The sequence below is a fragment of the Mandrillus leucophaeus genome, unplaced genomic scaffold (assembly GCF_000951045.1).
Source record: "Mandrillus leucophaeus isolate KB7577 unplaced genomic scaffold, Mleu.le_1.0 Scaffold209, whole genome shotgun sequence".
In the NCBI taxonomy this organism is placed as follows: domain Eukaryota; kingdom Metazoa; phylum Chordata; class Mammalia; order Primates; family Cercopithecidae; genus Mandrillus; species Mandrillus leucophaeus.
This window is the reverse complement of record NW_012102132.1, coordinates 3,442,361-3,458,169: the sequence shown is the minus strand read 5'-3', so window position 1 is coordinate 3,458,169 and position 15,809 is coordinate 3,442,361. Positions and strand designations below refer to the sequence as shown.

The 15,809-nt window shown below is 37.9% G+C and overlaps 1 protein-coding gene across 4 annotated transcripts in view; it reads left to right on the top strand.

Annotated features, from left to right (window-relative positions):
• CASK (calcium/calmodulin-dependent serine protein kinase (MAGUK family)) overlaps nt 1-15,809 on the top strand; it is a 405,996-nt gene that overhangs the window by 341,768 nt on the left and 48,419 nt on the right. For all 4 annotated transcript variants that reach the window (XM_011980193.1, XM_011980192.1, XM_011980191.1 and 1 more), the window contains 2 exons: nt 5,918-6,106; nt 13,847-13,925. In XM_011980193.1, coding sequence (XP_011835583.1) covers nt 5,918-6,106; nt 13,847-13,925 — 268 coding nt within the window. The remainder of the gene's footprint in view (nt 1-5,917; nt 6,107-13,846; nt 13,926-15,809) is intronic.

Genomic DNA, 15,809 nt, shown 5'->3' with positions numbered 1-15,809 from the left:
GGCGTGAGCCACCGCGCCCGGCCCGAAATAATTTTGTTTTTCCTCAAAGTAACTACCTGGAAAGAAGCAATTACCATATTCATCCTTCCTAACTCTCCCACCCAAGCATTAAAGGCTGAATTCAAGTATAATCCCTGAGAGTATTTGACTTTATCCTATGATAACAGCACTGTCCAATGAATTACCATTAGGATACAGGTTCTAATGCCTGTAGATGAGTGCATTTTTACAACCTAGGTGCATAAACACAGAACTTCGTTCAAATCTCACCTCTGTTGTCAAGATCTCTTGTAACCTCTCTACACTTCTCTTGGACTTTCTCTTCTCTAACTGTTTTCCACTTGTTTGTATTCACCTGCATAACATTCTAATGCTTTCTGGCCTGCCAGAGCAGGTCCCTTCCTGGTGAATGAGCCAGGGCAATTTTTCTTTGTCCTTCCATATCCCGGCCCAATTTTGTTGTTCTCATTGAGCTTATGATCTCATTTAGTCATTGTGATTATCTCTATTTCACAGAGCAGGAGAATAAAGAAACTATGTGCTTTGTTAATAATCCTCCAATTTGATGAATCACAAATATCTGCAGTAAAATTACCGTTAATATTATCTTGTTCACTGTTCCATGCGTATGTGCTGTGTTTCCCCAGATTATAATTCATTCCCTTTTAAACAGCAAGTCTTCTATAGTAGGGGTCTCCAACCCCTGGGCCACTACCAGTACCCATCCGTGGCCTGTTAGGAACCAGGCCGCACAACAGGAGGTGAGCAGCAGGCCAGCAAGCATTACCACCTGTGTCCCCCTCCTGTCAGATCAGCCTAGGCATTAGATTCTCATAGAAGCGGGAACCCTATAGTGAACTGTGCATGCGAGGGATCTAGGTCGCATACTCCTTATGAGAATCTAATGCCTGATGATCTGAGGTAGAACAGTTTCATCCCAAAACCATCCCCTGACCTCTGTCCCTCACCCCCACCCACCCTGCCACCATCTGTGGAAAAATTATCTTCCACAAAATGGGTCCCTGGTGCCAAAAAGGTTGGGGACCACTGTTCTATAGTATAAAAGTGGTTAAAGCTGTGATTTCAGATGACCTGGGGTTGAACTCCATCCTTGCCACCCTAACTTTATGAACTCTGACTCGTGGAGTCAGAATAAGAATTAAATAGCTGATATATCTACTGTGCGTAGCACAATGCTTGACATATGCTTAATGCCTAATAGATGTTATCTAATACCTATTATTAGTTGCTCCATAGTATCTATCATTTATAGGGCACATAGTAAGTTATCAGTAAAACCTTGAATGGATTAGGAACCTGCCCATTTTCAGATAGGTTAGCCTCTCCTTGGCTAACTGCTCTGTGCAGTGTTCCATAGCTAGAAACAGATATATAATAAATTTTGGACCAGGCACAGTGGCTTATGCCTGTAATCCCAGCATTTTGGAAGGCCAAGGCAGGAGGACTGCTTGAACCCAAGAGTTAAAGACCAGCCTGGGCAACATAGGGAGACCCTATCTCTACAAAAAATTAAAAATAAACTAGCCAGACATGGTGGCACATGCCTGTAGTCCCAGCTACTTAGGAGGCTGAGGTGGGAGGATCGCATGAGCCTGGGAGGTCAGGGCCGAAGTGAGCCATGGTGGCACCACTGCACTTCAGCCTGGGCAACAGAGCGAGACCCTGTCTCAAAAAATAAAAAATAAAAAATGTCAGGCACTGTGACTCATGCTTATAATCCCAGCACTTTGGGAGGCTGAGGAATGAGAGTCATTTGAGGTCAGGAGTTCGAGACCAGCCTGGCCAACATGGTGAAACCTGTCTCTACTAAAAATACAAAAATTAGCCAGGCATGGTGGCGGGCGCCTGTAGTCCCAGCGACTCAGGAGGCTGAGGCAGGAGAATCTCTTGAACGCAGGAGGCAGAGGTTGTGGTGAACTGGGATTGCACCACTGCACTCCAGCCTGGGAGACAGAGTGAGACTCCATCTAAATAAAAAATAAAAATAAATAAAAGCCTTCCAGGCCATTGTAGGGAGTCTACAGTTTTCTCCTGATTGCAGTGGGATGACACTAAGTGATGGCACACAGGAAAATATCTGATCTGTGCTTTGCTGGAGCTGATGTATAGAGAACGGACTGTAGCAGGGATAAGTGTTTAGGGAGACCAATCGGAAGGCTGTTGTGAGAGGTGATAGAGGCTTGGAGAAAGGTGAGGATGGTAGAACATGGGCAGATGGGGTTTCTGTGTTGGAGATGGTTACATACAAGAGGACTTGCTTGTGGTTGGGATATAAGCTGGTGTGATTAAACCCATTTCACAATTCAGAGAGGAAATTGTGCCCTAACAAGGTAAAGAGACTTGCTTAAGGTCACTCACCTAGTCAGTGGCCTCAGTGAGGTTCAAGCCAGATCTTGCTGGCACCAAAGCCCATGCTCTTAAAAGTCAGTTGATTTAATGCTAATCAGTTTTCTAATAAATTTAAGTTGAGCTCATTGGTCATTCCCAAATAAGCTTATGTGTGGATAATATCTTATGTGGGAAATATAATTCTGAGATAGAGATAGATAGATAGATATAGATATATATAAAATAGATAGATATAGATATATATAGATAGATAGATATAGATAGATATAGATAAATATAGATAGATATAGATAGATATAGATATATGCTATGTTAAATGAGCTTTTAAATGCTGAGGCTTTCTATCTTATAAGCATTTTTTAAATCATAGTTTCAAAATCTTGGTATTTTTAAAGAAATATTAATAGCTAAGGGGAAATATGTTAATACTTATAATTTTTATTTATGCCAAGGTTTGGGAGTTATTCTTGGCATATTTATAATTTCAGACTTATTTGCTCAGTCATCCGAATTTTTCTTTGCTTTCTGATTATTATAACATGAGGATTTAACATTGAATTGCCCAACACTGAAAATGCAGCTACTTGTAAATATTTACAGTAACTAAAGGGAGAGGAAATAAGGGTAAATTTAAACAACTTTAAAACTCTGTGGTTTTTTTTGTTTTTGTTTTTGTTTTTGTTTTTGTTTTTTAAGAGACAGGGTCTTGCTCTATTGCCCAGACAGGAGTGCAGTGACACCTTCTTAGCTCACTGTAGCCTTCCTGGGCAAAGCAATCTTCCTGCCTCAGCTTCCCAAGTAGCTGGGACTACAGGCATGCACCACCATGCCTGTCTACTTTTTTTTATTTTTTGTAGAGACTGGGGTCTCACTTTGTTGCCCAGACTGGTCTTGAACTCCTGAGCTGAAACAGTCATCCTTCCTTGGCCTCCCAAAATGTTGGGATTACAGGCATGAGCTACCACACCTGGCCTAAAATCTGTATCTTTAGAGGTCATCATAAAAGAATATTATCTCACTGATTCCTTTTTTAGTTGTTCCATTTGAAAGGCTGACTTTTTAAAAAGAACATTCCCTTTGCTTGTTGCAGTTGTAAAATATGAAACATTAAATAGTCAGATTTTTTCACTCTAGTCTGATGTTGTTAGTTGTCTTATACATATCCTTACTATAGTACAAAAAAAAGTGTTTTTTTCCTATTACGTGATTGTTACGTATTTAAAACTGACAGCTATTTCAGCTTAGTAACAACTGCTCACTCATATGTCTTAACATATTTGAAGAAAAATGTTCAAATTTTGGTTTCTCTATTTTTTATTTTACATACTCTTTTAAGCTTTTAAAAAGATAGTCTGTAAGTGGCCCCCTTTTTCTGTTTGGATATGAATTAGAACTTTAGGTTAAGTTTCATTTTATGGTAGCAATCATTTACAGTGCCAGATTGTGGTTAATATTGAGTATGACCTTATTTGGTGACATATTTGAGCATATTTCTTTTAAAGTCCAGTTTGGGTATTATTTTATTATTGTGGGCTTATCCTTCCTTGTAAATAATGCATTAAATACAAATGTTTGCTTATATAATTTAAAAGAATGAGTAGAGGCCTGTAATCCCAGCACTTTGGGAGGCTGGGGTAGGTGAATTGCATGAGCTCAGGAGTTCAAGATCAGCCTGGGCAACATGGCAAAACCCCGTGTCTACAAAAAATACAACAATTATCTGGGTGTGGTAGCACATGGCTGTGGTACCAGCTACTGGGGAGGCTGAGGTGGGAGGTTCACTTGAGCCCAAGAGGTCAAGGCTGCAGTGATATGACAAACATAATTTTAGCAAATGAAATGTTCCAGTTTTTATGTTACCGATTTTTGCTTTTTGTCCTAAATCTTAGTTTCTTACGTGACCACAATTAAATCAGAAAAAGAGGGATTTGCCCACATAGCACAGCCTCTATACTTGGGCTCAGGAGTACCAGTACAGGGTGCAGTCAGGGTACTGGTGAGGAAGCCAAGGTCCCCAGGGCCATCACGGAGCCCTACTTTCAAGCTATGTATTGCTTAGTGCCCCTTGGTGCTCCTCACCCAAATCCCAGTTTAGACCAGTCTTCTGAGATTGTGTAAAATATCTGCCATTTCCATTAGAAACCCAACTGGGTATAATATTCAAGGCATATTCTTTACTGGTGACAAATCAGCATTATCTTCTTTATGATTTTACCAGATTGTTAACCTTTTTTTTTTTGCCTAGTATACATGCCTTTAAAATTAAAATAGTCAAGTCATGACTTTTTTAAGCCTTTTAATAAAATAACTTAATTTCAGATGCTATGAGTTATATTTTTAAAGCAATTTTAATTGCATTTCATTATCTGCAGATATCTCATTACCACACAGATCACAAATTAAAATAGAACCAAATTTATAGTTAGCACACAAGAAAATATAATCTGTGTAAAGCTCCAGACATTCCGGTAGCTATAGATTCTCTTTGAAATAGAAATGTTCAAATATTTATGCTTATTAAAAAGGGTTTATTATGATGGCACAAAAAGTGTGGTCAGTAGAAGGACATTCTTTTTCAGGGAAACAAGGGACATTTTATTGTTGAAGTTCACCAAGCTGACAAATAGAGATGTCAGTACAAAGAAATCACTTTCTCTTTGTTAATAGGCTTTGCAAAAAGAAGTCATAATAATAATTCTCAACTTATTTTTTATTTAAACAAGTGCTCCAAAAAATATAATGAACAAAACAATTTAATATGTTTAGAGTTTGAGTTCCATATCATATGTGATATTTTGGAAGATTACATTTTTAAGGTACATCTGTATATATATTTTTTCTTTTTCTAAATCATATGCTATAAATTATTTTCATCCTTTGAGTTATATAAAAGTGTCATTGTAAGTGCTTTGATGAAAGATATTTGCTCAATACTCCAATTATTGCACCATTTCTTTTTAAATTTGTTTCAATTCCAAGCCCCAGCACAAATTTGCCAACTCTATTTATAGATGATTCTTTTGGCTAAATTATTTGAAATTGTACCGTCTGCTTTCATTTGAACAAGTTAGTTGATAACACTTCTGACCCAGATAGTCATCAAACACATCTCTTCATTGATTCACTCATTTATTCACTCATGTTTTTAAAAATCTATTTATCATGATTATTTGTCACAAAGAAATTGAGATATAGTTGTATGTCGATATTACATACTTTATGTTCTCTTTAGATGAGTGATACCTTTGAGAGGAAAAGAATGAGATATGTTTATATAATAAATTTGTCGGCCCCATGTCTACAAAAAAAACTTTTAAGAATTAGCCGGGTGTGGTGGCATGCACCTGTGGTCCCAGCTACACAGAACGCTGCAGAGGAAGGATTGCTTGAGCCCAGGAGATGAAGCCTGCAGTGAGCTGAGATCTCACCACTGCACTCCACCCTGGGTGACAGAGTGAGATCCTGTCTCAAAATAAATAAATAACTAAAAATAAATTTCTGCTGAAATAGTAATGTTATTAATTTTTTTTTCTTCATAAAACACTAGGCCTTACTTCAGACACACGACGTAGTGGCACATGAAGTTTACAGTGATGAAGCATTGAGGGTCACACCTCCTCCCACCTCTCCCTACTTAAACGGCGATTCTCCAGAAAGTGCTAACGGAGACATGGATATGGAGAATGTGACCAGAGTTCGGCTGGTACAGTTCCAAAAGAACACAGATGAACCAATGGTAAGTAGGAAAAGAAAATTTTCAATACTCTCATAAAATCCCAGCATGGGTTAGATCAGCTAACTTCAACCTATGCTACTAGGAGTTGGGGAGGGAGGGAAGACATGAATAGTTTTAAAGAAATGTTTCCAGATCTTCAGTTCCCCCCTGCCCTTCTTTTCTAGAATTGTTCTGCCTGACACTGTGTCTTAGGCATGCTGGTTCTCTTTCTCACCTCTCCTTTCACAACTGCCCTTCAACCAAAAAAAGGGGAACATACTGTAACATTCCTCCAGAGTGTAAAAACCTCTGGGGCAGCAAAGAAAGGGACAATTTGACGTATTTGTATTGGTATTGAGAAAGTGAATGTCTAGTAACATTGTAAAAATCATCCTTTTATAAATCTTATAGTTTTCAGATCTTTTGCCTTCAACAAAATTAGATGAAGATTAATTCATAGGGCATTCAAAGAATTGAGTAACATTGCTGAAATGAAATTTCTTCCATTCCCACCTACCCACTTAATATGAATCAGTTTACTCAGTGCTTGGGAGTAGAGCTGGAATAGAATTGATGCTGAACCTTGCCTCATCATTCTCATAGAATTCTCGTGGACTGAGAAGATCAAGGAAAGGCTCCTTGATGTTAACTGAACAGAGCAAGGGGAGTGAGGGGAAGCAGGGGGATACCATTCAGGCAAACCAGATAGCACATGTGTAAACCTGGTAAAGGCTCTTATCATAGTTTCCCAATGGAAAGAAGGCACCATGGCTGAACTGCAGACAGCAAGGTGAGTGGCTGGAACAGAATCATACAAGTGTTGGAACACATGTTAAGGATTCTGTTCATTATCTTAAAAACAATGGGAGGCTATTGAAGACTTTCAAGCAGGGGGATAATATCAGATTTTCGTTTTAAAAAAATATCACTCTAAAGAATGTATGAGAGGGGTCAAGAGTGCATGTACAGAAACCAGTTAAGAGGCTGTTACTGCAGTAGCGCAGGGCAGATATGATGGAACTCTGAACTTGAGGGATGGATGTCAAGATGGAAAGAAGTGAACACATTTAAGAAATAATGAAAGAGTAAGTAAAATCAGTAAGCCTTAACAATGGATTGACAGTGGGACTGAGGGAGAAGCAAGGATCAAGGACAGCCCTTACGCTTTAGATTTCTAAAACTGAATGGACGTTGAGACAGGGAATATCGGATAAGTTCCAAGTTGCAGGAGAAACCATATCTTTACAAGAGGAAAAAAATTCAAATTTACGCATTCATGTCTCTTTCCTGAGAGCATAGAAAAGGGATATTAGGATATAGAAAAACAAATTTACCTACTTCTAAAAGTTGCCTTTTAGATTAAGGGAAAAGTTATAAAGCAGTGATTCTATGACCACGATTTTTGGCGAGCCCTCAGCTTAGACATTTCTTGTCCTAATTCTCATTTAGTAATCTTTGCCCGTTATACAGTATTATCTTGCAGCACATGGGGGCATGCAGATCACCTCACCCTTTCTGGTACTATCCAGACAACTCTTTGGCTTAAGAGAGCATAGGCTACAGCAGGTTTTGGGTGTCTTGGGCAAATCACTTCATGTCAGTGGGCCTCAGCTGGCTCATCTCTAAAAGCATAGTTGACTAAATGAATGATCCCCAGGATCCCACCTAGCTCTGAAAGTCTCTGTTTCAAAAAAAAAAGAAAGGAAACATAGACTGAATAAAAGCATAAAACTACATCCCTGAGTTACTTTTCAGAAAGCATAAAATGGTCTTGAGTTTCCCCTGAAAGTCTCCTTCCAAAAGCTCTTCTGCCTTTAGTGATCCTAGTGAAGAGGTATATTTCTTCTCCTTTTGATGAGTTTCCATGAAAACAGGAATTATTTTATGTGAAATATAAAATATATATTTTCAATAATAGAATATAAATCTCTAATACACTTAATACAACTTTATTTGCTTTCTTAGTTGTCTTATTCAAAGCATTATGTTACTGTGCAGGATATTCCTATGTGATCTATTTTGTTTTTCAGACCCTCTACAATGTGTCCATTCCCCAAGGGTGATACACTCCTGTTACACACCTCTGTTTTCCCATTTGTAGCATCATACTCATAATTATTTTTTTTATTGATTGGGATCCCCATAGTTGCAAGTGACAAAAACCAAGCTTGAACTAGCTTACAAAATCGAGGAAAGGCTTATATAAATAGGGAAAGGCCAGGAGTATAACCTTCCTAATATCCCCCCTCAAGCTGGTAGATTCAGGAGTAGGCACCTAACCCACGCTATGCCAATCCCTTCCCTAGAATTCGTTAACTTGGGAACAGAGAGAACATGAATCAGCTCCTCTCTACAGAGAAATATTTGGGACCTATAGAATAATAAATGTTAACTACAGTTGGTTTGAGGTGAACTTCCCCTGGCCATGAGAGACCCTTTTTGTCTCATTTGCTACTGTACCTAGCAGAGTGCCTGCCTCATAGTAAGTTCACGTTAATGTTAGTTGAATGAATACATAAATCTATTAGTTTCAAGGGTGGAACCTCTATTGTACTATCATTTCCCTTATGAAATTAGATTTGACTTACACACTAATTTACAGCATTTTTCCAGGAACACTTCTCTTAGTAGCCATACAAGCTGATTGAATGTACAAGTTGGAAATGAAACTTGAATGTTACAATTGAATCTTAGGACTGGAAACATTTTGATAAACCAATTTTTCACATTGCTCGCCTACCACTTCTGAAAACTGCAAAATAGGAACCATGCAAAGTTATAGTTTGTGGAATGGTACAAATTAAGTTTAGAGTATAAAGTCTCAGATATTTTTATCAAGCTTTCCGACAGTGTTATTCTCTAGTGAAAAATAAAAGACACAGTCCCTACCCTTAACTGTCTCAAATTCAAGGCCACTTTCCAGCAAGGGAGCCTGTTAAAAAGTACAGATTTCTGGACTGCATTCCAGGCCTCCTGAACTTACATCTAAAGAGTGGGTTTAAGAGTCAGCATTATTTAAAATTTCCCTGTGTGATTCTTAGGATTAACCAGATCTAGTGCAAAAAATATGCTTATGAATGCTTGTTTTTTTTAATAGTGGATTATCAGAAAACAAAAAGTGATCTACTCTGTAGAATAGTATTCTGGCATTAAATGTGACTGTAGAACTTTCATTTCTGGCCAAGATAGAGTAACTGGGACCAGATTTATCCTCTCATTTGAAACAACCCAACATATAAAAAACAAAATTTCATGAAAGAACAGTTTTCAAGACAGTAGACATCAGGCAACTAAGGACAGTGATCTCTTATGAGACAGGAAACAAGGTGACCCATATGAATGCCCCACCATGCTGCCTTCAGAGAGTTTCCAGGCCATAGCACAGGGAGGGGAACTAAGGCAGAGTAGGCAGACTCCCTGAATTGAGGGGACACAGCTGTGAGTCTGGGGAGACCAAAGCAACCAGAGTTCATAGGACAGAGTACTGAAGAGGAGAGAGCTGCACACAGAGAGAACCTCAGATCTGTAGAGGATCTCCCTCAAGTATTCAGCAGAGTATCGATCATTGCATGTCTGATAGGAAACTCCCCAACACTGAGAAACTCCCCAACACTCTCCACTTTGAATGGAGAAAAAAAAACATCCAAAAGGATTGGAAGGAACAGCACCTGACACTATCTGTTCCCACCAGTCAGACTAGAAAAATTTCTAATTCGTGGCACATTGTGTAGAGTGCTCAGGGAAATCTTATCTCTGTCATGAGAAGTAATTAGCCACAAACTGACAACTGCTCCAAACCTGCCTAATGGATCATGAAAGCAAGACCTAAAGGATCAAACTATGTCTGAGTAACTGATCTAAGTCTCAGAACAAAACACAAGAATATTTTTAGGAATACAAAAACATCAAGTATGCAACAAATTCACAATGTCTGACATCTGATCAAAGGTTACTAGGCATGTAAAAAGACCAAAAAGTGTGACCTATAATATGGAGAATAATCAATCAAAAATGACATAGAACTGACAGATAATAGAATTAGCAGGAAAATACACTATGGGATTAATGGCAGATTAGACATTTCAGAAGAGATTAGTGAACTCAAAGACAGAGCAATAAAAACTATCCAAAAGGAAATACAGCCAGAAAAAGAATTTTTAAAGATTAAAAGAGCATGGCTGAGCTGTGGGACAACTTCAGTCAGCCTCATACATGGTTAATTGGAGTTCATGAAGAAGAGAGAGAGGAAAAGAAAGAAGAAATGTTTGAAGAAATAATGACTGAAAACATTCCAAACTTGATGAAAACTATAAACCCACAGATCCAAACACCATGGTAAACCCCAAGCACAAGAAACATGAAGAAAACAATACCAAGGTACATCATAATCAGACTGCTTAGAACCTATGACAAAGAGAAAATCTGAGAAACAGAGCAAAAAAAGAAAGAAAGAAAAGAAATTGGGAGACTGAGGTAGGAGAATGGCTTGAGGCTGGTAGGCAGAGGTTGGAGTGAGCCAAGACATCATGCCACCGCACTCCAGCCTGGGCGACAGAGCAAGACTCCATCTAAAAAAAAAAAAAAAAGAAATTTTACACAAAGAGGAACAAACATAAGGATGACATCAGTGTCTTATCAGAAGCAGTACAAACAAGAACAGTGTCATAAAGTACTAAAAACAAACATTTCTCAACTTAGAATTCTAAACCAAGCAAAGGGTATCTTTCAAGAATAAAGGCAAAATAAAAATGTCGTCAGACGTACCAAAGCTGAAAGAATTCAGCCGACCCACACTGGAAGACTCACAGTATATTTAGGACATTCTTCAGGCAGAAGGAAAATGATAACAGATTAAAATCTGAGTCTACAAAAAGGGAATAAAGAGCACTGGAAATGATAGCTATGTGGGTAAATCTATAAGTTATTTTTCTTATTACTTCAATCTCTTACAATTGGCAATTTAAACAAAAACAGCAGTGTGTCTTAGAGTTTATAGTATATGGAAAAATAAAATGTATGACAACAGTAGCACAAAGGTCAGGAAGAAAGACATAGAAGTACTATATACTATTGTAAGGCTCTTATACTATATGTGAAGTGGTATAATATCACTTGAAGGTACACTGACAAGTTGAAGGTAGATGCTATAAACCCTAATGCAACCACTAAAACAATAAAATGAAGAGTTGTGAGAGAAAACACAGGAGAGAAAGCAGAATAAAAAATAATACAAAGAAGGGCAGAAAAAGATAACATAGAACAGGTGGAACAAATAGAAGTCAAATAGCAAGAATATATATTTATACCAGACTGTATTAATCATCATGTTCTACTTGTAAAACACGCACTTTATACACAAAGAATAGTTTCAAAGTAAAAAGGTAGAAGCCAGGTTTGGTGGTGCATGCCTGTAGTTTCAGCTACTTGGGAGGCTGAGGCAGGAGGATCACCTGAGCCCAGGAGTTCGAGGATGCAGTGGGCTACGATCGCACCACTGTGCTCCAGCCTGACAACGTGAGACTTCATCTCTTAAAAAATAAATAAATAAATAAAAGTAAGAAGATAGAAAAAGATATACTATGATAACATTAATCAAAAGGAAGCTGGAGTAGCTTTATTGATATCAAAGTATATTCTCAGACCACACTGGGATTAAATTAGACATGAATAACAGAGAGAAATCACCAATTACTTGAAAACTAAATAACACAATTCTAAGTAACCCATGGACTAAAGAGGAAATCAAAAGGGAAATTAAAAAGCATTTTGTAATGAATTAAAATGAACCACAGTATATCAGAATTTGCAGGATACCACTAAAGCAGTACTTAGGGAGAAATATGTACCATTCAACACCTATATTAGAAAAGCAGAAACATCTCAAATCAATGACTTCAGCTTATACCTTAAAAGTAACTAGGGCAAAAAGGAGTAAATTAAACCCAAAATGAGTAGAAGAGAAGAAATAATAAAGATCGAAGTGGAAATTAATGAAATAGGAAACAGAAAGCAATAGAGTATCAATAAAACAAAAAATACTTTTTCTTTGGAAAGATCAGACTGATCAGGAAAAATGACTATACGATCGGGGGGAAAAAACATGAATTACCAATATCAGGCATGAGAGAAGGGGCATCACTACAGAGTCTACAGATACAAAAAAGATGATAAGGAAATAAACAGATTTGTGCCAATAAATTCAACAACTTAGATAAAATGGAAAAATTCCCTGGGAGACAGAAACTACTAAAGCTCATTTAAGAAGGAATAAACTGAATTGCCCAATACTATTTGAAAATTGAATTTGTAGTTAAAAACTATTCCTCAAAGAAGACTCCAGGTCAAGATGGCTTCACTGATAAATTCTATCAAACATAAATAATAGAGAAATAATACCAATTCTATACAAACTCTTTCCAAAACATTGAAAAAGAAGAAATTTTTCCCAGCTCATTCTAGAAAGCCAGCATTACCCTGATACTAAAACCAGATAAGACATTACAAAGAAAGAAAACTATAGACTAGTATCCCTCATGAATGTAGATGTAAAAATTCTAAACAAAATCTTAGCAAAGCAAATCCAACAATATATGAAAAGGTTAATATGTGCTCACTTCAGCAGCATATATACTGAAATATAAACAGTAAAGAAAATATTATTATGGCCTCTGTATAAGGATGACGTATGAATGCATGAAGTGTTCCAGATCTTAAATATATATATATGTTATGAGTAAATGGTGATTAACCCAGGAATACAGCTTCACTTATAATAGCCCAAACCAGAAAACAATTCAGTGGGTGAGTAGATAAACTGATACGTCCATACAATGGAATACCACTCAGCAAGAACAAAGAACAAACTACTGATACATGCAACAGCATGGTGGAGTCTGAAAATAATTATGCTGAGAGAAAAAAGCAACAAAAAAGAGTTCATACTGTATGATTTCATTTATGTACAGTGCAAACAAATCTGTAGTCAGCAAAAGTTTACTGTATCAGCATTTGACTGGTCGACAACTATATTATCAGCTTTTTGATTGTCATATTAGTAGTTGCTTAGGGATGTGGTGGGGAGGGTATGGAGGGATGGGAGAATATTATCAACAAGCATGAGGAAACTTTTGGGAATGATAGATACATCACTATCCTGATTGTGGCCATAGTTTCATACATATGTCAAACTTATCAAATTGTACACTTTAAATATGTGTATGTCAATAATATATCAATAAAAACTGTTTTTAAAAATAATAGGCAACATTAAAAATAGAGCAACAGGGAAAATAATCATAATTAGAAGATTTAAAAGCACTATCGGCCAGGCATGGTGACTCGCACCTGTAATACCAGCACTTTGGGAGGCCAAAGCAGGTGGATCACTTGAGGTCGGCAGTTTGAAACCAGCCTGGCCAACATAGTGAACCATCTCTTTCCTTACCCTCATCTCTACTAAAAATACAAAAACTAGCTTGGCATGGTGGCAGGCACCTTTAATCCCAGCTACTCAGGAGGCTGAAGCAGAAGAATCACTTGAACCCTGGAGGTGGAGGTAGCAGTAAGCTGCAGTCGTGCCACTGCACATGACAGAATGAGACTCTTGTCTCAAAAAAAAAGAAAAGAAAAGAAAACAGTGTGTTAAAAGCATTATATAAAATGTATGTATTCTATTATAGCCTACCACAAAATCATAAATATTAAGAGAAGTACTATCATAGTAATTCTACTTTTACTGAACTTTTTATTTTTTTTTTACAGGGAATCACTTTAAAAATGAATGAACTAAATCATTGTATTGTTGCAAGAATTATGCATGGGGGCATGATTCACAGGCAAGGTAAGTTTCATACATATTTCTTTCTTTGCCTTCCTTAATTTTTTCCCCTGTAGCCTAGTGAAGAAAATGTTTTTGTTTGTTTGGTTTGTTTTTGAGATGGGGTCTCACTGTGTTGCCCAGACTGACCTTGAGCTTCTAAGTGCAAGCAGTCCTCCCATCTCAGCTTTCCACAGGTGCATGTCATCACACCCAGCTAACAAAGTATAAAGGATACATATAAAGGATCTTTTAAAATCATCTTTGATTTGAATCATTATTGGCCTCCATTGTTTCTTATTTATCTGCACATGCTCCAGCATGTAGATAATGAAGGGACAGTATATTAGAGTTCTTTTTTTTTTTTTTTTTTTTTTTTTTGGAGACGGAGTCTCGCTCTGTGGCCCAGGCTGGAGTGCAGTGGCCGGATCTCAGCTCACTGCAAGCTCCGCCTCCCAGGTTCACTCCATTCTCCTGCCTCAGCCTCCCGAGTAGCTGGGACTACAGGCGCCTGCCACCTCGCCCGGCTAGATTTTTGTATTTTTTAGTAGAGACGGGGTTTCACCGTGTTAGCCAGGATGGTCTTGATCTCCTGACCTCGTGATCCGCCCGTCTCGGCCTCCCAAAGTGCTGGGATTACAGGCTTGAGCCACCGCGCCCGGCCTATATTAGAGTTCTGTTAGCCGGAGCATCTCTGTATCACTGTTAGATTACAACTTATGGGGACCACGGGAGATAAAGCAAATTATTACACTGGGCCTCAAGATGTAGGAGAGACATCTGTTCTAGAGTACAAGATGTATGTAAATAAATAACCATTTAAGAACTGTTATCTCATTCATTTAGGAATTAGATATGCTATTTATAAATTAGGACGTCATAGAGTTAAATAATATAAAAATTAAATGGTAAGAGATGTCAAATCAATGATTAAATTATTAATACCTGCCATAGTGAGTGCAGTCATTCTGTAGAGAGAATTCACTAAGAACTGGAATAGACAAAGAATGATGTGGGGTTTTTTCTTTCAGAGACAAAGTCTGGCTCAGTCACCCAGGCTGTGCAATGGCACAATCTTGGCCCACTGCAACCTCTCCTCTCAGGCTCAAGCAATCCTCCTACCTCAACCTCCTGAGTAGCTGGGACCACAGGCGCACACCACCATGCCCAGCTAACTTTTGATATTTTTGTAGAAATGGGGTTTTACTATGTTGCCCAGTCTGGTCTCCAATTCTTGAACTCAAGCAATCCGTCTGCCTCCTCCCAAAGTGCTGGGATTATAGGCATGAGCTACCCTGCCCAGCTTGAACAATGATTTTTTAAGAAGGTGCATCTTCAGTTAACTCTCAAGGATGGGCAGGGTTTGGATGTGTGGATTTAGGCTTTTCTTTGAAAGGACTGAGTTATATGCACTAGTATTTAGAGGATGTTCCAAAAATGATTCTTCTGGCAGACGCTCTGCCTTTGAGATAGGGTTATTTTTGTACTTAACACCTCTTTCCTTACCCCGGAGAGCAAGAAGTAACACTCTAAGCATTTTAGTGCCTTATTCTCCTCTTGAGAATAAGAGGAGACCACTGTGTACGCAACATGATGTCTGGCATCATTGCTGCTTTCGGAGGAATCTTTATAGGCGTAGAGAGTGTACAGCACTCCCACAGGAGGGTATGTGGTTTTAGATTCCAGTATGTATTTTTTGTTTGCTATTTTTAATAATTTTTTATATGTTCAGTAAAACCACAGCATCGTTATTTCTTTTTTTTTTCTTTTCTTTTTTGTTTTTTATTATACTTTAAGTTCAGGGTACATGTGTACAACGTGCAGGTTTGATACATAGGTATACATGTGCCATGTTGGTTTGCTGCACCCATCAACTCATCATTTACATTAGGTATTTCTCCTAATGCT